Source organism: Tamandua tetradactyla, chromosome 24, assembly GCF_023851605.1.
Source record: "Tamandua tetradactyla isolate mTamTet1 chromosome 24, mTamTet1.pri, whole genome shotgun sequence".
Lineage (NCBI taxonomy): Eukaryota > Metazoa > Chordata > Mammalia > Pilosa > Myrmecophagidae > Tamandua > Tamandua tetradactyla.
Window position 1 is genome coordinate 1,629,759 of NC_135350.1, and position 23,913 is coordinate 1,653,671.

At 38.9% G+C, this 23,913-nt stretch overlaps 2 protein-coding genes across 4 annotated transcripts in view; both read right to left on the reverse strand.

The window, feature by feature from the left end:
- The window catches only part of USP53 (ubiquitin specific peptidase 53), a 110,397-nt gene extending 106,423 nt beyond the window's left edge, over positions 1-3,974 (reverse strand). Inside the window, exon 1 of one of the 3 annotated variants that reach the window (XM_077142434.1) lies at positions 3,683-3,974. The gene's annotated coding sequence lies outside the window, so the exon portion shown is untranslated. The remainder of the gene's footprint in view (positions 1-3,682) is intronic. The other 2 variants (XM_077142433.1, XM_077142435.1) reach the window with 2 other exon arrangements.
- Positions 3,975-18,697: 14,723 nt separating this feature from the next.
- The window catches only part of MYOZ2 (myozenin 2), a 45,399-nt gene continuing 40,183 nt past the window's right edge, over positions 18,698-23,913 (reverse strand). Inside the window, exon 6 of the mRNA XM_077142438.1 lies at positions 18,698-19,134. Within this exon, the coding sequence (XP_076998553.1) occupies positions 18,900-19,134 (235 nt within the window). The 3' untranslated portion in view covers positions 18,698-18,899. The remainder of the gene's footprint in view (positions 19,135-23,913) is intronic.

The window sequence follows — 23,913 nt, forward strand, 5'->3', positions numbered from 1 at the left end:
TGCAATTTTTTTCATTAAAGCAGGATACAGAAATACAGTTCATATTTGTATAAAATTTTACTATCTGATGAATTCCAAATATGATTATAACAAGCAACTTTTCTGAAATTCTTCAACCAGATGCAATAGCTTGTAACTTTTCTGTGTATCATGGACACCTTGTGGTAGCCTGATTAAGTCTATAGACTCCACAGAATAATGTTTGTAAATGCATAAATAAAATTCAGAGGATATAAAAAAAAAAGGAAAAAAATTGCAGGTTCACAAAGAAAGCCAACTATATTAGAATTCAGCTGTAGCCACAGAACACAGATCTAATCATAGATCCAGAATTTAAGAACATGGAGTTAAAAGGTTAACCTGGAAAAACATATAACAGATATTTTTTTGCCTTAAGTTCTGTATCTGTAGTAGCCATGTATTTCTATTATTTTTAAAACAAACACAAAACTCATAATAACTTGCCAAGATTAGGAGATTACGTAAAATTATTTAGTTTAACCTTTGAAGATTTTATCTGTGGTACACAGGTCACATCTATTTCTTGTTTCCACTATGTGAAAATATAATGCAAATTTTTCTAAAATCATTTCGTCACTACAAATTAATAATAAACTCATCCTACATTTGAATCATTTTCTCTAATTTCTGGTTAGCTCCTCAAAACTGACGTAAATCAGCACACTACTTTTAACTATTTATACTGCTAAAACAAATTTGTAGACCATATGATTCCAAATTTCTTCATACTACAGTTATTAGAATAAAAGTTTTATGTGACACAAACAGTATAAAAGACCTTGAATCACAATATTACAGAAATCACAAGAGTACTGTGATTTTCTTTTATAGGAAAAGAATAAACTGAAGTGTATACTCTCATTAAAATAACTATCATTCTCAAAACGATTTTTCGCATCTTTTGAAGAAAATAATATTAAATTATTACTGTCAAGTTCCACGTATTGAATCCAATTTACATACATTTATAGTTTTAAAATAAAAAAAAAAATTCATAGGGAAAAGTAAAGGCCTGATGGTGTCTCCCACTTTTTAGACTGTAGGAAAAAAAATACACATTACTACCAGTTTGATTTATGAACAAATTTAAATCACTACATGGTTTATCAGCAGTGATCATGAACCTAGTCAAACTGTTCACAGACCTCATTTTACAAGTCTCTGAAATGTAAAATAAAAACCTTGTTTTTCAGCTTCTCACTCCTAGCTAAATGAGTTTATCTCCTCGGAATTGTCTTATGGCAAAGGCAGATAAATCATATACTACTTAAGCAATTTAAGTTTTATTCGTTTTATTATTTAAATTTTCTTTTTAGGAGGGAGATCTTTGCCATCATCTTCAGACCAACATCAAGGAACTGAAAAAGATGATAAATGAAAACACTAACAAGTATATTTAGTCAAAAGTTGATTTAGATTAAATTTTGTGTTGCCATTTGCGCCTCCTTTTAAATAGTGAGAATTAGTAATGTCTTTAAAATCACCGAACTTAAAGCCAACCAGACCCTAATCACAAAGACTTTCCTAAGTTCACTGTTAAATATACCTCAAAAATAGACTTGAAAATTCTTTGTAAAATATGTACGTAAATATATATTTTTTTCCAGATAAGTAAACATTTGGAAAGCTTTGCCGTCTTTCTAACAAAGCCTTGTCGTGCATTTCCCAAGCATGAATCAGACGTTGCACTGATAAAGAAAACCTTGTAGCGGGATAACAAAACCTCAGGACACGCTCAGACCGCAGGACTTAAAAACCCTACCTATTCCACCTGTTCAAGCACTTCCTGTTTTCCAACAAATGTTTAAAGTAGTTAGGTAATGTCCCACAAGTCGCCGTTTAGAAGCTAAACATTAACTTTCTACATTACTATACCCAGAAACGACCAACCTAAAGATTCTCGCCCATCAAGTCCTCCCTCTTCTCTAAGCAGGGAACATAACCAACAGCTGTGCGCTGGGGGAAGAGGGCTTGGGCTCGGACAGTCAGGAGAAGCGCCGTCGAGCGCGCGTAGCATCCATACCCTAAGGCACCGGGTGACCCAGCAGGGCTCCAGATCTGCCCTGGCCCCGTGGCAGTAACAACCACGACCCAGGGCTCCAGATCTGCCCTGGCCCCGTGGCAGTAACAACCACGACCCAGGGCTCCAGATTCTGCCCTGGCAGCAGTAACAGCCACGACCCAGGGCTCCAGATTCTGCCCTGGCAGCAGTAACAACCACGACCCAGGGCTCCAGATTCTGCCCTGGCAGCAGTCACAGCCACGACCCCCGGCTCCAGATCTGCCCTGGCAGCAGTAACAGTCACGACCCAGGGCTCCAGATCTGCCCTGGCAGCAGTAACAGCCACGACCCAGGGCTCCAGATTCTGCCCTGGCAGCAGTAACAGCCACGACCCAGGGCTCCAGATTCTGCCCTGGCAGCAGTAACAGCCACGACCCCGGGCTCCAGATCTGCCCTGGCAGCAGTAACAGCCACGACCCAGGGCTCCAGATTCTGCCCTGGCAGCAGTAACAGCCACGACCCCGGGCTCCAGATCTGCCCTGGCAGCAGTAACAGCCACGACCCAGGGCTCCAGATCTGCCCTGGCAGCAGTAACAACCACGACCCAGGGCTCCAGATTCTGCCCTGGCAGCAGTCACAGCCACGACCCCGGGCTCCAGATCTGCCCTGGCAGCAGTAACAGTCACGACCCAGGGCTCCAGATCTGCCCTGGCCCCGTGGCAGTAACAACCACGACCCAGGGCTCCAGATTCTGCCCTGGCAGCAGTAACAACCACGACCCAGGGCTCCAGATTCTGCCCTGGCAGCAGTAACAGCCACGACCCAGGGCTCCAGATCTGCCCTGGCCCCGTGGCAGTAACAACCACGACCCAGGGCTCCAGATCTGCCCCGGCCCCGTGGCAGTAACAACCACGACCCAGGGCTCCAGATCTGCCCTGGCAGCAGTAACAGCCACGACCCAGGGCTCCAGATTCTGCCCTGGCAGCAGTAACAGCCACGACCCAGGGCTCCAGATCTGCCCTGGCAGCAGTAACAGCCACGACCCAGGGCTCCAGATCTGCCCTGGCCCCGTGGCAGTAACAGCCACGACCCAGGGCTCCAGATCTGCCCCGGCCCCGTGGCAGTAACAGCCACGACCCAGGGCTCCAGATCTGCCCTGGCAGCAGTAACAGCCACGACCCAGGGCTCCAGATCTGCCCTGGCAGCAGTAACAGCCACGACCCCGGGCTCCAGATCTGCCCTGGCAGCAGTAACAGCCACGACCCCGGGCTCCAGATCTGCCCTGGCAGCAGTAACAGCCACGACCCCGGGCTCCAGATCTGCCCTGGCAGCAGTAACAGCCACGACCCCGGGCTCCAGATCTGCCCTGGCAGCAGTAACAGCCGCGACCCGGTAAGGGCAGCACCTCCTCCCGCCTCGCGCGCCCGCAGCCTGGCCACAGGCATCTCCACGGGGGCCAGGACGCCGAGCAAAGGAGGAAGGAAAGCTGCGTGACTTCGAGGGTCTAAGCGCGGAGCCAAGAATTCGGAGCCTGCCCTGAAGATCTGAGGGGCGAGGGGAAGGGGAGGGAGAAGGAGCTGGAGTGAGAGTCGCCCAGGTAGGCCCTTGGGGGTCGCGGGTCGTAGGCGCTCCATCCAGGGACTGGTTTAGCAGACTTACCTCGAGCTCTGTCGTCCTAGCGCGAGGAGCGCGCGGTCCAGGTAAACAAATGCGGGCCTTTCACTCCCACAGGGCTACCTCCCGCCGCCTCAGCTCCGCCTTTACGCCGACACCAGGCAGAAACACCAACAGCTGCCGCCGAAACCGAGGCTCACCGGGAACTGGGGCAGAGGCGCCCGGCGCTCCCCGCCCAGAGCCCGACCCTGCGCACAGAGCATGCGCATCTGCCAGCACCCAGGGGCCAGTCGGGGTGGGGACACCTGGGATCAACAGGTCTCCGGAGCCCCGCCCCTCTCCCGCCGCGCGTCCGCCCCGCCTCCTCAGGGCTGGTCCCGCCTCACGGCCGCCGACCTAACCCCGCCCCCGCAAGCGCTTTCCGGGCTTTCCGGACCGCCCGAACTCTAGTCCCGCGGGGATTCGGTAGGGCGCGCGATTTAGTTGGCTCACTGGGAGGCGCGAGATCCCGCGAGAGCCAGTGTTTGAACGTTTCCCCCGGTGCGGGAGACGGGACTTCGAGGCGGGAGAGTGGTAGGTGGCGGGGTGTTGGGGTGCTGGTGAAAGCGAGAGGGATGGCGTGGTTCCTGAGGTGGAGGTGATTTCTCCCGTGCTTTGGTTTTTTATTCGATATTTTCTTAACTCGGAAACCTGGATTCACAAACGCTGATGGAACGTGTCAGAGACTGCGCTTCGTTCCGGTGGTGTCACCTGGAGGGAGAACCGCGGTACCGAGGGCATCGAAGCCCCGTGCCGACGCGCACTCCCTGTAGCTTTCTGGGAGGCCTGCGATTTGTTTGCAGTTTAATGGCTTCCATTGATGTGCGTGTGTATTTCCCTAGTGACCCATCCACTTGGGAATGGGACCTTTTTCTTTATAAAATAGAAGCCTTTATAAGCACGTTGACCGGGTTAATAATTCATTGTGGCCGGAAAAATTGGGCTGCCCTCCTCACCGTGTATTCGAAAAGGTCTTAAAGTTACACGCTACTGCTTCCTGAGAATTGAGCTAACCTTTGTGTAAAAAAAGAAAATTGTTTCTTAGGTAAAAGAAGATACGTTTTGGAAATCATTCTAGAGCTGATAACAGAACATATATTATTTAAAAATGGATTAAATGATCTAATGGGTAAGATCTGTAAAAGGTTATTGGAAGAAGTAGGGTAATAGGAATAGAATAAACTGCTAACGCTTGGGTTTGATACGTGTCAAATACGACCAGTTGATAATACTTGAGAGTGAATCAAAGAATTCATTGAGCATTTACTATGTACCCTTTACTGAACTAGGCACTGAAGGAAATATGAAGAAAAGTAAGACATGGTTCTGCTCTCAATTTACTTCAAACCTTTGGAGGAGAGGGAAAAACAAAACCCTACCCTATATATATGTTTTTAAAACAGGAGTGCCACTAATTCTCCCCTTGATTTCCCTAGTGTCAGTTTCCCCTAGTTCTAAGCTACCTCTGTGGCTGCACTTTAAGTATTTTCCTTCCTATGCATACTCTTTAAGTCTTTGTGTTCCCCACTACTCCGTTTTCTGTTTAATACTCTTCATGCCCTCATGAGTAGCCTGTACCCTGTCACAAGCTTACCTGTTAGGTGTCTTGGGAACCAAATACTTCCATATATGTATCTTCGAGTCACACCCTTTTAAGCAGCAGTGTCTTCATTTGGAGTTCCCACAGTCACCTTAAATATTTCCCAAATTGACATGGGCATCTTTTCCATTCCTTACTCATGTCCTTCCCTTCTGCATCTAGAATCTAGCCCATTTCCAATCTCTATTTCAGGCAAAGGCACCCAGTTGCCCAAGTCAGAAATCTATGAGTTCCCTGTGTTACTTTTCCTTCATTCCCTCAATCTTAACAAATTTGATTGACTCATCTTAAGTCTCTCAAATCCACATCTCTTTTTAATCTCTGCTCTCACTGTCAGTCTTTCAAGTAATCATCTCTCTTCTGACTCATCTCGGTTATACTATTACAGTAGCCACCTAATAGCCTCTAGTTATTTCCCACTCTGATTCAAACTCCTTTCTATTAATGATAAATTTTCTAACATAAAAATATTACGATACTCTCTGCTAAGAATTCTTCAGGGGATTCACATCACCATCGGGACACTTCATGGTGTGGCCCCAGACCATTAACTTTATCTGCCATTCCTTCCCATTTGGAACACTTTACTATTCTGTGAACCTGCTAGGTTTTCTCAGGATCCTTCAGATCTCAGTTGAATACTTATCTCCTCTATGGAACGTCTCTTAACTTTCTCACTCTTGAACTTCCTTCAGTCCATACACTTTGGACTTCTGATTTGATAATTATATTGTATTCATTTATTTGTAAATGTAACACAACTCACCACCACTCCTGAGAAGTAATTTGAACTGCAGTTAATACTCTTTTATTATCTCCCTTCTTTATTTAGACTGTACGGAAGAATGCCCTTCAGTTCACCCTGTTCAAAGATTTTACTAAACCCTAACAGTACACTTTCTGAATCATATAATTTCAGGTTTTCCACCAGTCTTAGCATATCTGAATACTGACCTTTAAGTGTTAGCTTTGTAATAGATCCTACGTTAAACATCAAGAGGGCAGAATCTGAAACAAGTGGAAAAAAAGGAGAATTGGCACTGTACTGCATAATAAGACAGTTTTCTCAGAAAACTTTGCCGTTTAGGAATGTTGCAACACCTATAAGAACTAGCGTCATAAAGCTTCTAGAAGAAAATGTAGGAGCACATCTTCAAACCCTACTGATAGGAGGTAGCTTCCTAAACTTTACACCTGCACAAGCAACAAAAGAAAAAATAAATGGGAACTCCTCAAAATCAAATGCTTCTGCACCTTAAAAGACTTTGTCAAAAAGTGAAGAGGCAGCCAACTCTAGGAGAAAATATTTGGAACTCACACATCGAATAAAGGTTTGATAAACTATATATATAGAAATCATATAACACAACAATAGAAGAGCAAACAACCTGATTATAAAATGGGCTAAAGATATGAATAGGCATTTTTCTGAAAAGCAAATACAGATACTCAAAAGCACATAAAGAGATGCTCATTTTCACTGGCTATAAGGGAGATGCAAATCAAGACTACAATGAGATACCACCTCACACCTATAAGAATGTCTGCTATTAAACAAACAGGGAACTATCAATATTGGAGAGGATGTGGTGAAATTGGGACACTTATGCACTGCTTATGGGGATATGATGGTCAGCTGCTGTGGAAGATGATTTGGTGGTTTCTTAGGAAACTTTACTGAGTTACCCTATGACCTAGCAATAGCAATACTTGATATATGCCGAGAAGATCTTAAAGCAGTGACACAAACAGACATTTGCATGCCAATGTTCATAGCCACATTATTCACAATTGCCAAAAGATGAAATAATGCCAAAAGAAGTCAACAGATGAATGGATTAACAAAATGTGGTACATACATACGATGGAATATTATGCAATAGTTAAACAAAATGACATACTGAAACACATGACAAGATGGATGAGTCTTGAGGACGTAATGCTGAGTGAAATGAGTCATATATAAAAGGGTAGATACTGTATGACTCCACTGTTATGACCATGGTAAAGGTAAAATTAGAGGCTTATAATACAGAACATAGGGGACTTAGAGATACATAGAAGCTAGAGATGGGTAAACAGTTAGCTAATAAGGTTGAATTCAAATGTAAGGGAATAAATAGAAGTGAAGGCAGTTCTCTAGTGGGTTTATAAGTAATATTACCATATTGAAGGTGAACAAGATTGAAAGGGATGTATAGACCTATGTGTCCCACTGATTAACAATAGAAATATAAATAAGTTCTTGCAAGACCTATTTCCAAGTTGTGATTCATATACAAAGAGTGTTTAAGCCCAGAGTACATAGGGAAAAATTCCTATTGCATGCTATGTGCTATGTTTAACAGAAAAACATCAGCAGTACCACAGCAACAGCAGAGGTAGATAATGGGGGCGGGGGGCAAGTGTTAAGGGGAGGTTTATATTTCCTATTTGGTGAGGGTGTGTTTATTGGTTATCTTTGTCTTGGGAACAATTAAATTTTCTAAAATTGAGATTGTTGGTGGATTGGACTTTGGGCATTGTACATGATGCCTAATGAATGCAGGTGGCTGAAGGATGCACTGACTGAGAAGGAGATTGGCAAATGATGGTGAATATATATGATCAAATATTGTGCTGCTACAAAAAGAAACGAAGTAAGGCGAGTAATTTTGTGAATGAACCTGTGGGACATATTGGGTGAGGCAAAATAAGCCAGAAACAAAAGGACAATTATTGTATGGTCTCCTTTAGAAAATGCTTATACGAAAACAGGGGCCTAGGTTGTGAGCTCTTATAGCAGACACATTTAGTCCAGAGTGGTGATTATTTCAGGATTTTGAGAGGCTGTAACCTGGTATTTAGAGTTAAGAGCAGAACTGATCAGGTTGGGATTAATGTAATTCAGAGCACGGGTAAGGAAGACATTGTCTGTATTTTAGAACAGCACCTACTCTTTGAGACCAGAGGGAGAACGGTTTATTTTGTCTGGAACCTAAATTTTCTGTAGCACATAGTCTAATTCAATTTATCTGTATAGCCATTTGAACAATTGAAACACAGGGGCCCCAGAATGAAAATGAGGACCCTTAATCCTGCATAGCTTAATGTAATGCCTGGATACATCCTAGAATATATTAAGCAGATAATCAAAAATTATTGGCAAAGGCCCTTGAGGGATGGGAGAAAAATAATAGAACTACTAAACTTTACTATCAGGGAACCCCCTGATACTGTGTCAAACATTAGGGACCCCAAAATCAATAGGCCAAGCCCTTGATCTTGAGGCTTACTCTTGTGAAGCTTATGTAGCTAGCGCAGAAGCTTAGCCTGTCTGTAGGTATGCCTAAGAGTTACTTCTGGAGGAGCTCTTTTGTTGCTCAGATGGGGCCTCAGTTTCTCTAACCCAACTCTGCAAGTGAAATCCTTGCCCTCCCCCAGTACATGGGACATGACATCCAGGAGTGAAAGTCTCCCTGGCAGTGTGGGAGATAACTCCCAGGAATGAGTCCAGTCCTGGTACCATGGGATCAATAATGCCATCCTGACCAAAGGAGTAAAAGAAGTGTAAATAATAAGGTATCAGTGGCAGAGGGATTTCAAATAGAGTCGAGAGTCTACTTCAAATAGAGTCAAGAGTCCACTCTTATACAAACTTCAGTTAGACATTGCTACCTAGAATAACTTGCCAAACCCCATCCAAGACCATTCCAGCCAATCCTAAAGAATGCCTTGGGGAATATATAGGATTCTACAAATGTTCCATATACTACAGTAACTTCCCAGAAACCTACAACCTCAAGATGAGTCCCTGGACCAATTATGTCCTGAAACCTAGAGGGCCCAGCCTCTCTAGAACATCAGCTAGTTCCATCTTCCTACCCCATATGATTGACAGCCCCTTCCAACATGAAAAAGTTAGAATGGCCATAGCCCAAATACCCCTAAAGAGTGGGATAGAAAGATCAAAGGTGATCGTGGAGTCATGCAGAGAAGGTAGGGTTTAACAAACAAGTATGATTGCTGAATCATTAAATTGATGTTTCTTTTAGTCTCCAGTATCTTAGGACAACTAAAAATAAAAACCTAAAGTTGTGGAATTGTAGCCCATACCAAACTCTGAAATCTGATGTACAACTAATTGTGCTGTGCTTGAAATTTATTGCTTTTTTGTGTATATGTTATTTGTCACAAACAAAAGAAGAAAAATGTTGATTGTGATGATTGAAAAAAATTTTTTATTCCTTCTAGCCTCCTATAGTCTGGAGCAGCTAGAAGGAAAAATCTGAGATGATGGTATGGTAGCCCATGGCAACTCTGGGATCTGTCCTGTAACTATTTGTTGAAGAGTGCTTTGAAAACTATTGCTTTTTTCTTTCTTTACTTTGTGTATACGTTATATTATACAATAAAAAAGTTAAAAAAAAAATAGGACTGGAACAGCTAGAAGGAAAAAATCTGAGATGGTGGTATGGGAGCCCATGGCAAACTCTGGGATCTATCCTGTAACTGCTTATTGAAGAGTACTTTGAAAACTACCCGTTTTTTTTTTTTTTTTCCTTTGCTTTGTATGTATGTTATACAGTAAAAATTAAAAGAAAAAATAGGAAACACTACTAGCATTAGCGCCATGGAATGCTTGTCCTGACAAATGATCAGGCTGCTTTAGTGTTTCTGATTATGAATATATTTACTATATTCTTTGCTCCAACATGTATTAGTTCCAAATCAAGGCCAAGGGTATGGTATTCATTCCAAAGCAGTTCCAGTATCATCTCTGATCTTTGTTCTAATTTCTTTTGCTATCTTACCCTGTGATTTTGATAAATTTTTATTTTATTATTAACATTAGGTACATTTATTGAGCACTTGCGATGTGTCAAGTTTTGTGCTTCATAATATTTTATTTTAAAGATAGATACTAATATTATTTAGATACACTTATTAATTTAACAGATATTTATTTTTGTTTAGTTTGTAAGGAACATAGTATACAGCAGTTAATAAAAAAGGCAAAGTCCCTATCCTCAGGAAGCATTCATTCTGGTGGGGGAAATAAAAAATAAAAGATACAACTACATATATTATGTGCAGCAGCCATAAAAATTCTTACAGACCTCCAACTATCTACTGTGTCACCCTCAGCATTTGTGCTGAACTGTCTTCCCCTGGTGCTCCTTACGCAAGGTCTGAGTATGGCCTGGGAAACACAGGACTCCACTGATGGTTGACATTGGCTCAAGGACTCTCCCACAGCCTTCCTGAACCTTCCTAGATTGCCCTGAAGTCTATAATACTTCCATTCACCCCTCCTTCCTCGCCTTCATTTCCTGTATGCTGGCTCTCCCAGACTTTCTTGGCTCACTCCCCATTTTCTCTCACGTAGACAATTCTAATACAATTTCTTTTGGCCATTTTGGCATCTACTTCTCAGAGGACTCAGACTAACCCACTATGTTAGGCAGGGACAAATGCTATAAAGAAAAATTAAGCACAATAAAGGTTAAAAGTGTGCTCTCTTAAATAAAGGCAGTCAGGGACGGTTTCAGAAGCAGAAAGCATTTGAGAATAGAAAGAAAAGGGTGGGTCATAGAAATAGTCATTTGCTTGATATTACATGATTGATGTGTGGTAGAATTCTTACACCAAAGCTGGCACATTTTTAAAATATTTCTAAGTGAGGGATGATAATGAAAATGTGATGAGAATATTGATTTGGTTGACAATTTCCATAAGACAATTGAGTGTTTGCAAATTAAAACCACTTCAAAGAGGGTAAGGAGAAGACTAATAAACACGTAGAATAACACAGTTGTCGGCTTTTGTCTTTATTTCTGTTTTTGTAGCTTGTATTTATTTCCTTTCAGGGTTTCATTCTGGCATACCTTCCTCCACACACACACACACTTTTTTTTTTATTGTGAAATATGACATCTGTCCAAAACAACACATTTCAAAGTATACTGTAACAAACCATTATGGAACAGATTTCAGAGTTTGGTATGGGTAACGGTTCCACAATTTTAGGCTTTTCCTTCTAGCTGCTTCAAGACACTGGAGACTAAAAGAAATATCTATTTAATGATTCAGTACTCACACTATTTGTTAAATCCTATCTTTGTTATAAAACCTCCTTCTTTGATCTTTCTCCCACTCTGTAGGGGTATTTGGGCTATGCCCAGTCTAACTTTTTCATGTTGGAAGGGGTTGTCGATAATATGGGATAAGTGGATGGAACTAGTGGATGTTCTAGAGAGGCTGGACCCCCTGGGTTTCAGGACTTATCTGGTCTAGGAACCCATCTGGAAAGCAATCATTGTATAAGGAATTTTTATAAAATCTCAAATAGAGCCCTAGGTGTTCTTTAGGGTTAGCAGAAATGGTTTTGGTTGGGTTTTGACAAACCATGGTAAATAGTAATATCTAGCTGAAGCTTGAGTAAGAGTAGCCTCCAAAATACCCTCTCAACTCTATTTGAATTCTCTCAGCATTAATACCTTATTTTCTTACAATTCTTTCCCCGCATTTGGTCAGGCAGGCATTATCCATCTCAGGATGCCAGAGCCTGCCTCATTCCTGGGATTCCTGTCCCACGTTGCCAGGGAGACTTTCACCCCTGGATATCTACCTCTACTTTTATATATTTTTCCAGTGCTGCAGCTTCTATCCTAATTCTTCAGTCAGCAGTTTTTAAATATGTTATAACATTAATCTACAAATTACTATTTTTCTTTCTGACTTTTTTCCTGTTCTATTTCCTGAAACACCTCCCTCTCATAACTTGCCTATGCTGTCATTGACGTGTATTTCAAAATATTACACAGTATTGGATAATAAGCACATTTGCATTTGGATATTAGATATTGGCATTCTTTTCCCTTGACAATATGTACTGAAATCACATTATATTGAGAAACCACGGGATGTTTATATTCTAAGTTGATATTGAGCTTCTCTGTTAATGGAATTCAAATAGGGAAACAAACTTTATTTATCTAAAAACACTTCACCTTAAGCCTCTGAAATCCTAATGATTTTACTTAGTTTTTTCTTAGTTCTGGAAAGTTTAATATTTTATACATTGTCATTTTCTAAAAATAAATATATTTGCAAATTTCTTTGAACAAGTTAGTTTGGAGTGAATTTCTCTTGTAACTTTGTTCTTTTGGCAAAAGCCTCGCATTCTTCCACCCCTCACAGAAAATGTATTGCCCTTCCTAAAGAATAGAGCATGAGGAAGTCAAAAGTATTTTTAATAAGAAAAGGGGCATTCAAAGAAATACTTTGCTAAGCTTAATGAAAAATGGTTATAGCTGAACAACTGCAACGATGTCATCTAAGTTTTATCCTGCATAAGCAGCAAAATGAGGAAATTCCAGAATTAATAAGTCTGCCAGTCTATCTGTACCCTCAGATGGAAAGTTCAGGATGTTCTTTTCAACTCACAACTAGACATTTTGCACCACATTAACTTTTGCAAGAATAATTGACTCCTCCAATTCCAAACTGCTAAAACATTTATAAATGGCTCTATTTTAAAAATGTAAAATTTTAAACGGGGGTGATAAATGGGCATTTTGACTAGGAATTATTCTCTATATTTGCCTTGATTTTTTAATAACCAATAATTAGTTATTTCTAATTAACAAATCCTTTCAAATATTGAGATGGAAAATTGGAACTTAGAGAAATGACTAAAGGAAGTGGAGAGTTAAAAATCAGTAATAATAATATTTTTAGCCATACTTCTAGTTATAAAACTAGCTCTAGTTAATATCCAGAGGATTATCAGTACTGCCAGTGATATAAAAGGAAGTTGGCTTAAATAAAAAATATAATTACATGACCCAGAATTCCGTTGTATAGTATAATGGAAATTGGAGATTTTTCTCTAAAGTTCTCAAAAGTAGCAGTTAGCTTTTGCTGACCAGACCACACTGGAAATGCCTCCCTGTTCATCCCAGAGTCGGGACCATCTCCACAGGGAGGACAAATGCTTCATTCCTGCGTGGCCCACAGATAAGTCTTCCATGGGTCTGGGACTACACGGCCACATGCACCTTTGTTCACCTAGTGTTTATCTGGTTCTATGTGAAAACCTAGATGAAGATAGTTGCTAGCTGAGCTATTGACAAAGCAACGACTGGAGTTAGTGAACTTGAAGGATGTAATTATAAACTTCAACCAATAGTGGTCCCTGCTGGGCACTCCCAGAGAAAGCTGTTCAGAGATATAATGCTGGAGATTATCAGCCATCTGTTCTCAGTGGGCCATCAGGTCTGCAAATCATATATAAATTCCCAGTTGGAGTTAGGAGAGGAACTGTAGAGAGAAGGAATTGGAATTTCCAATCCCAGAATTCAGACAGGGAGAGTGGCCTTACAAAAAACAAGAAATGTACCCATGCAATGTGTCTGCAGCAAATACCCATCTCTCATCATGTTATTGCCTCTGCAGTGATGCTAAGGGAAGAGATGTGCACCTCCCAGTTGGGGAAACTAGCATGGCTGTTATTCAATCTGGTTGGACTCTTTGCTGTTTAATGAACCACGTGTTTCTGAGCTGTCGCAAATCATAATGCTGTACAGCCACAACACTAACGGTGGTTTCCATTTTCCGCGAGGAAGACCACCATCAGAAACGTCCACAATAAATACAAAAAACCTTGAAAAAAAAAAAGAGTAGCAACTGATTTCATTTCAAGAAATGATTTTGATGTGTTATTATACTGGATGATTTCTTTCAGCCTTGTGGCATAGTAGTGTCATGCATCCTTATAGAGGAAAGAGAAGAAATTGCATAATTCAAAATGGTGTACAATGCTGAACAGAAATGAAGTTTAATCACAGTACACTTCTGTGACCCTCTAATTTAAAAATTAAACAAATGCATGTAGCTTGTTTTTTTTAAGTTCATTTTCATCATAGTCTGAACTTTAATCTTTTTTTGTGATCACCTATATGACTTTGGATAGTGAATCTAAAATTACTCAGTTCATAGCTGTATTTACCCAAAATTAAGATAATGAAAATGTTTGTCATTTTGTCTAGACAAAATCAAATAGCTTAAACCTCTTTTTTTTTTCTGAGACAGAAGTTAATGAGCCATGAGCTTTGATAGCATATATTTTTGGAGCCAGACTCATCAAATTCTTTCCCTTATAAGCTGGGCATATTTTAAGTCACCTGAGTTCTCTGAAGCTTGGTTTTTTTAATATAAAATGTAGATTGTTTATAATAACTTCACAGGATAATTATGAGAATAAAATAATATTAAATATTATAACCTTTCTGTTAGGTCGGGGGACTGGGGAAAGGAACTGCAACTGGAGCTGCGGATGCCGTGTCGCCCCTCCCAACCGGACTTCCGGAACTAATGGCCCGCCCCTTCCGGTCATCACCTGACCTCCATCCTTAAAAGCTGCCCACGCCAAAGCCCACCTGCGGACTCATCTCTCTCCACCCGGGAGCGCAGAAATAGCCCCCCCCCCCCCACTTTAAATTTCCTGGTCTACCTTTCTTCTTTCTCAGCCTTTCGCCTCCTAAACCTTTCATCTGGGTGCCAAAACCCAGGAGAGGAGCGTGGGTGCCGCCTGCCTGGCCAGAGGGCCCCGGCTTCCTCTCCCCTCCTTCCTCCACATGGCCAGCGACGAGGGATCCTTCGGCCCGCGGCTACATCCACCACTGATTGGGTAAGTCCCTCCCTCCTCGCCCTGCTGTCGGTCTCACTGTTCCGAGAGAGCCTGTCCATTAATTAGTCTCCAAAAATCGTGAATTCCCGTCAGGTTCTCTTCCGAGGGCTGAGGTGAACGGGGGCGCAAGCCTCACTCCCTTTCCCAGGACTCGAAAAGTTGTGGGGGTGCCCCGCTTCTCATTTCCCTCCCAAATTCAGGCCCAGGACCTGAAAGGGCCTCAAACCAGGGTGAGACGTCCCCTGGGGAGACAAGACCCCGCTTTTAGGAGCTCCGGGGACTGTCTCAGGGCGTTGGGATGCCGGCGTACTCTGGGCCGGTCCTTTCTCCTGTGAGACCCGTCAGTATGGGCAGTAGGTCCTCTCTCATGGGCCTGAGGATGGACTTTCGATTTTAGTATCCTTAGGAACCTCTGCAGCTCCAGCTGCAGTGCCCTTCCCCGTTCCCCTGACCTAACACTTTCAAAGCAGTAAGTGTAGTGCCTGGCATTGAGTAGTCCCTCAACAAATATTATTTTCACTCTTTTTTGTTTTAATTTCTTCCTCTTTTTCCATATTTTATGTATGTGAATGCAAGTAATTGGGGAAAAAAAATACCGCAGTCTTTTTGCTTTTCTAGAATCTGCCATATTTCTTCAGTTTTTGGGAAGATTTAGGTCAATGGAAAACCCATTTGAAATTCCTTCTGAATTCTTAATTGTGTAGCAACTAGAGCGTGAAAATTTGGCATTTCTAAGGTGTCAGACAGCTGAGCTAGAATTACTAGACATTTCCAGGAAAGGAAGAAACATGACAGTAAACAGAGGTTTATTCTGTCATTTTCTACCCAATCTTAAAAACAAATCAAAATAAAACAAAAAACATCATTCTTCCTTTATAAATACTCCTTTATAAATACTCCTTTATAAATACTCCTTTATCTGTTCTATAGGTAACAGATTTCATGTTGGTCCCCCTTCCCATGGTTGACAGGAATGGTGATACTAAATATATAACTTAATTATTTGGAGATGGTTGAAATAATGCCATGCAATTTCAGTTTAATGAAAAAAGTAATCCATTTTGTGATACTAATAAAAACAAAAACTTTTCATCAAAATAATATAGTAGAATATGCCTAATTTTTATTTTTTGAAAGTTTAGAATAATTGAAACCTGGCATCATGGGAGCATCATATCTCAAGTTTATCACAGATGCCAAACATCATTATTTTTAAATAGATAAACACCATAATTGATAAATTAAGGCATCTGAAAGATATATTTAAAAATAAACAATGACCCCCATCCAGGACCATTCCAGCCAATCCTAAAGGGCAATATATAAGATTCCACAAGTGTTCCATGCACTAGAGTAACTTTCCAGAAACTGACAACCTCCAGATGGGTCCCTGGTCCAGTTAAGTTCTGAAACCTTGCCCAGCCTCTCCAGAACATCAGATAGTTCCATTTCCCTACCCCATATTAGTGAAAACCCTTCCAATATCAAAAATTTAGAATTGCTGTAGCCCAAACACCCCTAAAGAGAGTGATGGAAAGATCAAAGGTGATGGAGTTATACAGAGAAGATAGGATTTAACAAATGAGTATGAATATTGAATCATTGAATTGGTATCTCTTTTAGTCTCCAGTATTTTAGACAGCTAGAAGTAAAAACCTAAAATTGTGAAATTGTAGCCCATGTTGAAGTCTGAAATATGTTCTACAACTAATTGTGGTGCTGTGCTTTGAAATTTATAGCTTTTTTGTATATATGTTATTTTTCACAACAAAAGAAGGAAAAAATGTCGATTATGATGATAAAAAAATATGTAAGTCCTCTAGCCTCCTATATTCTGGATCATCTAGAAGGAAAAATATGAGATGACTGTATGGTAGCCCATGACAAACTCTGGAATCTGTCCTGTAACTACTTGTTGAAGAGTGCTTTGAAAATTATTGCTTTTTTATTTCTTTGCTTTGTATATTAGTATATACAAATGTAATACTTTGACACTTACTTTCAGGAATTATATTTTTTTACTGCCATTTTTGTTTTTTTAGTTTCTCTACTTACAAGTTTAGAGTGTGATTTAAACTGCCATGAATTCCAGCACTACATACACAGATTATTTTGTAAATATGTAATGTTGCTTCCTGGCATTTTTATTATTTTTCTATATATTCTCCTTCCTGCTGCCTCCTACCTTAATCTGGTAGAGAGTTTTCTGTGGATCAGATATTTCTTCTTCTCTAATATAAATATCTATCATAGAACTCTAAAATGAATTGAAATGGGAGAAATTTTTATTAATTCCTCACCAATTCAATGATATATATTTTAAGACATTTTTAACTTTTTATTACCTCAGTTTGAGCCTTCTATATCAATATGTTCACATATCTCATGATAAATGTGTTACATTATTTTCAAATGCTTTCATATACTTATATTTATTTTTGTCTGTGTTTTATAACATGGACTTCCTAGGAGTTGATTAAAGATTCAGCAGAGAAAGCTACCAATTCAAATTACACATACACTCCCCCCAAACAAAAAAAAAGATTTATTTATTAATATCAATATGCATTTTATTTGTGCTTGCTCTTCTAAAAATGCATATGTAAAGTCTAACCTAATCAAAAGACAGCATTGAGGTTTGTGGAATTTGAATTCTGAGCACACCTTGTCTACTAAAACTGTACTAGTATGATGCCTCTTAAGTCATTATCTCTCAGTCTCCTTGACTTAATACTAAATGAATATAATAACCCAATTGAACTCTGGAGAATACCATCTGAATAATTACCTTATAATTTAAATCACATCAAAATATTAAAAAAAAAAAAACACTTTAGAAGAACACCTAGGGCATTATATGAGATTCTACAAAGTTTCCATGCACTAGGATAACTTTCCACAGACTACAACCTCCAAATGGGTCCCTGGACCAGATAAATCCTGAAATGCAGAGGGGCCAGCCTTTCCAGAACATCAGCTACTTCCATCCCCCTAATCCATATTATCAATAGCTCCTTCCAACATGAAAAAGTTAGATTGGGCATAGTCCAAATACCTCTAAAGAGTGGGAGAAAGATCAAAGTGATGATGGAGTTAAACAGAGATTGTACGGTTTAAGAAATGATTATGAGTGCTGAATCAGTATATTGAGATTTCTTTTTCTCCAGTGTTTTGGAGCAGCCAGAAGGAAAAACCTAAAATTGTGGAATTGTAACCCATACCAAACCCTGAAATCTGTTCTACAACAAATTGTTGTAATGTGCTTTGAAATTTATTGCTTTTTTGTATATATGTCATTTTTCACAAAAAAGTCAATTGTGATGATAAACGTACAGCTATATGTTGAAAAAACTTAATGTAATCATGTACTACATTAAAAAATGAAAAATTTAAAATAGTTAAAAAAAAACACTTTAGAATTTCTAAGAATGACTAATGAAAAAATTTCACCCAGACATGCTATTGTTTTCATGGATTGCAGAATTAGAGAACTGAACCCTTGTCTCCAGCAGCAGTCACTTTACTCCCTTAGACAGAACTCTGAATGAGTTCGCATGTCTGACACTGTGTTTCTATTCTAGATTCCATTTGAAAAACTTACTCAGGAATAAATCATGTTCAGTGAAACAAAGATGAAACCCATTCTGGTCAGTTTTTCTCTGAACTTCCCAATGAAAAGGCTGGAATGTTTTCTATTATCCAGACCAGGAGAAAACAAAATTATGAATGAAGACAAATTAATAAAACATTTTTTAAAATAAGATTCTGAACTGTTTATTAGTATTTGATCTGACACTGAAATTAAATGCCATAAAAGGAAAATTGTGAAACTGCTATTAAGTTATTGCTACTAGTGAAGGGTGTGAGTGGCTTGGCTAGGAAATAGAATAATAAAACAGCAACTTTTATGTTCAGAGGTTGTTGTTGCACATACAATCACAACTTTCTTTTCATAAGTCTTCTGATTCTGGTATGGTAGTATCCTCTGTATTTTCAGGTGTTATCACTCTAGGAATATTCTCAGATATCCATCCTTTGGGAGTCCTATTAAAGGACCGCCTGCCAGAGAGAGGATTGGTCAAGACCATGAACCTGGGATCTGTTAGCAGTAGCAGCTCAAAATCGGGAACTTTGAATTTAACCATTTTTGATGCTTTTTCAAAACCTCCAAATGGGGTGGCAACTCTGTGGGAAATGAAAAGACAAAGAAATATTAATTAACTTTAAAATTTTTTTGCTGGCAAATAGAAAACAATTTAATTCATAATTTTACAGTTCTGTTGTTACATTCTAGTATGTTTTTAGGTTTTGACCTCTGAGGCAAGCATTTCCATTTAAGGACAATGCTTTACAATAACTTGCTAACAAATCAGTGTAAAACCCCTTTATGTGTAGTCTGGTTTTGGACTTAACTAATCTATTCATTGTACTCTGACCTCATCACAATCATTTCTTGCCTTTGTGCCTTTGCTAACAATGTTTCCCCCCCTTAAGATATGTCCTCCCTGCCTTGTCCACACGTATATATCCTGGACCTTTACGTTCTAACTTTCCACCAAATATCCCAGCCAAAATTTACAAGCCAAATTCTTGTAAATCAGATGTTTTATGTCAGTCATTCAGTATTGTTTATGATATGGTGCTTTGTATTGTCAGCTTCTCTTTTTAAGAATAGAATTTGGTTTCAGTCATCTGTGAATTATAAATTCTTTGAAGGCAAGAAGTATGCCTTTGACACCTTTGTATCTGTACCTCAAAACCTCAAAATCTTTCCATTCATTTTCTGAATAAAGTTCGAGCTCATTATCTTGGCATTTAAGACTTAGTTTGAGTTATGCATTAGTTTATCCATTCATTCAGTGCCAGCACAGTCATAGATGCTGGAGAAATAACAGTGAAAAATATAGTCAAAGTTCCAGCTCTTATATTCTAGTGAAGGAGACAGACAATTAAAAAAACATATAAATAGACTAGAAAAAACATCCAATAGTTACAGGAGCTTTGCAGAAAATTAAAATAAGGTGATGCAAAAATGAATTACTGAATAACTACATAGCTACCTTAGACTGAATAGTCTGGCAAGACATCATCTTCAACAAAGATCTTCATTGATGATGTCTTGCCTGACTTGCATCTATGACTAACTGCTGACCTGCCAGCTGAAGGTCAGCTGATGTCTTGCCTGACTTGCATCTGTGGCTAACTGCCAGCTGAAGGTCAGCAATTGGTCATATAAAAGTGAAGCTAAAGTTCGATTCCCAGACCATGCACCTAAAAAAAAAAAAAAAGAACAGTAAAAGTGAAGCTAAAACAATCACCATTTCAGATAGAGAAAATAGTCAGTGCACAGACCCTAAAGTAGAAATAATTGTGTCATGTTCAGGAAAAGAAGGAAGGCCTATGTTGCTCGACTAGAAGTAGATAAGGGGGTAGGTAGAAGGGTAAGAAGACAGAAAGGTAGATAGTGTGGGGATTTGTCCAAGTAAGAAATTTCATTCTAATTGTGAAGGGAAACCATTGTGAGATTTTAAGCAAGGGGAATGATATTATCTGATTCCATTTTTATAAAGAACATGTGGCTACTGTTGCTGTGTTAATAAATTACAGGAAGACAAGCATGGAAGGAGGGAAGATACTGCAGCAATTCAAGCAAGAAATGATGGTATCTTAGATTTCAGTTGTTTTCAGTGGAGATGGAGAGGAATAGTGATTTCAAGATGTGTTTTAGAGGAAGAGTCAACGGGATTTGCTGATAAGTTGAATGAAATTGTGAGAGAAAAATTAGAAATCATGAACAACTCCACAGTTTAACAACTTCGTGGGGAAGACTGAGAGAGGAACAGATTTTGCATGTGGGTGGAAAACATGATGTAGACAACCCAGTAGAGATGGCAATCCTGCGGGGTTTGCTCTGTTCACTTTTACTCTTTGATACAGTCAACTTGAATGAACCCTTGTTCTTCCCCTTTATGTTTTCATACTGCATTGCCTCTACATCCATCTGCCCTTTTCTTTTCTCTGCGTGGAATACTCTAACCTTTATTACTACATTTCGAAATCCCCTTTAAGGTATAACTCATATTTAATTTTCTCCTTTGAAGTTTTTTCCTGATCTCCCACAACCAGAACTTTACTAAGTTTTCATGGCACTGTATTTTCACCCCCCTTATAACCACATTTTCCATCTTTCATTATATCTGTTGGCATGTCTGCCTTATTTTTTACAAGACTATACTCTAAGAGAATTGGAATGATCTCTGATGTATCCTTGTAGTCCTCATTACAATCTACCTATATAGTACATTGAACCTAGAAGAGCTTCACAGATATTTTTACAATAGGAACTGGAAGACTACACAGATTCTCTTATAGTGTAAAGATTATTCAAAAGCCTGGAAATGATCTGATTTTCTTTGCAGTCCAATCACTTTCCAGTCTTTCTTAATCTTAATTTCTGTGTGTATTTCTGTTTGTAGTAAAGGGGTAATAAAGGCAACTGATATGTACAGTTTGCTTCAAATTTGATTTCATTACTTTCAAATTGTTTCAATTTAATTTTTTCCCTCCAAATAGATTTTGTTTGTGTAAAAAGGAAAGTCGCTGTGTTCTCTTTCTTTTGTACCTTCCCATTGCATCTGATACAGTGTTACACAACTCTTTGATCCACCAGGTTGGGGACATATGAGAGTTAATTCCCTAGAAAGCTCTGTGTAAGACATGCCCAAACTGCTGGAAATGGAGTGTAATTGGTAGCATTTCAAGCTTTAGGTTTTGCATACTTTACCAACTAATTTGATAGGAACTAAGTTTGTGTGTTGCTGGAAATGATGAGTGCTAGCACAGCCTGTGTGAACAGCAGGTAAAAATGTTTGTTTGTCACATTTTGTTTCATATTGTCCCCAGTGGCATGAGAAAAAGTGACATATATCTGATATTGTTTTAAACTTATTGTATAATTTGATGGCCACTGACCTCTTTTTTATCATGCAAGCAGTAGAGAAAATAATTCCAGAAAGCTTCTGAAAACTACATTAATTTACTTCAGAGACATTTGAAAATTTACACATTGATTTGAAAATTTACCACAAATTTCTAAAACAATAAAATAAAATCATATTTTAAAATATTCACTGGCTATTCTGTTCTTCAATGAACTTTTTCAGCCATGCAGTATTTTTAGTTTTATAATAATAATAATGCATTCCTAAAATTGGTTTTAAAAATTGAGTGTAGGGCAGGCCACAGTGGCTCAGCAAGTAGAGTTCTTGCCTGCCGTGCCAGAGACCTTAGTTCAATTCCCAGTGCCTGCCCGTGCCAAAAAAAAATTGAGTGTGTATAAATTAAATTTGCTAAGTCTATAGTCCTTTTTTTTTGTTTGTTTGCACATATATAACACTGCAGACTTTTTGGTTATCTTTCTTATGTATTGAATTCTGGTCTCCCTTTTGCAGAAGGCTTAATATATTTCTATATTCCTCCTTTTTCAGTACTATGCCATATTTTTTTCTAATGGACTTAGTATGCCACCATTCCCAGATAAAATCTTAATCCAAATAAGAAAACTCAATGGTAGTCATGAATATCTCAACTATATTCCCAGCATATGCTAGAAGCAAATAAATAGAAATGGAAGACAAGGTCTTATACTGAAGGAACTTGTAATCCCTTGAGAAGATATTAAAATTTTACCTTTTGCCCATAGAAATTGGATACTAAATTACATACAGAAACTCTCCCAGAATGCAGAGGAGACAGAAAGTAATATGAAAATAAAATAAAGGAAAGTCAGTATGGAAGACATTCAACCTTTCAGAAAAAGAAAACAGAACATTAGGAACATAATAATGAGCCAAAGAAAAGACAGAAGACAGCTTTCCTGCATTGAGGTAAGATGAACTTAAAAGCAAAAAGAGCTACCAAGTGCTAAGCATAATTAATAAGGAAAAAACTACTTAGACATTCCTTATCAGAATTTTAATTATTTTAATACAATGATCCAGGAAGAAATAAAGGAATGTTTAAGAACAAAACTCAGACTGGCCTTGATTATTATTAATATTATATTATTAAATATTAAGTTATTAATATTATATTATTAAATATTAAACACCAAAAGTAGTAGAACAATTTCTTTTGATTGAGGAGAAAGGGCTGTGATCCTTTATGGCTAGCCAAAGTTAAAGGAAAAAGTACAAGGTTAAAAAAATATCAGATATGTGTACTCCTCCTAAGAAAACTACCTGAAAACACACTCCAGCTAAATGAATGGATGATGAACTCAAGTAAAATCCTAATATTAAAGGATTGGCATCAACAATGGAAACCTTGGAATATGGTCAGAGAAATTAATTACAAAAGCAAGAGATTGTTCTTGGAAAAGACAATTCATCTAGTTTAAAATATCTATATAATAGTAAGGTAAATATTGGTATCCAAATTAAATGAACAGGAGATGGCCTTCCATCCATAGGTGAGAGTCAGAAGTTATTGTTTTGTTTTTTAATTTAATAATTAGAAAGATTGATTACATATACATTTGGCTTCAAAATAGTAATTGGTAGAAGTTAAAATAAAATCTCTCACTCCCAGGTCACCACACATAACAAACAAGCTAGGGTTTATAAAGCAACCCACAAAATATAAAATAGACCAATCTAAGCAATTGAATTCTTGAGTCAGACCAGCTAGCTTGAAATCTTATCTTCATCTCTTTACATACAGAGCACCCTGATCCCCAGTCATTACATAAAAATCATTCATTTTCAAAAGAAAGGCAAGGCTGCAAGAAGTAATGAAGTTGTGAGGCATGTAGCTAGGTGAATGAACCTTAATGACGGTTTGTTGAATGAAATGTCAAAGACTAAAAGACATTATCATGCCTCACTCATATCAATAACTATAAGATACAAACTCAAAGAATTGAAGTAAAGAGCATGGGTTATCAGGTTGGGGCTGTACTAAAGG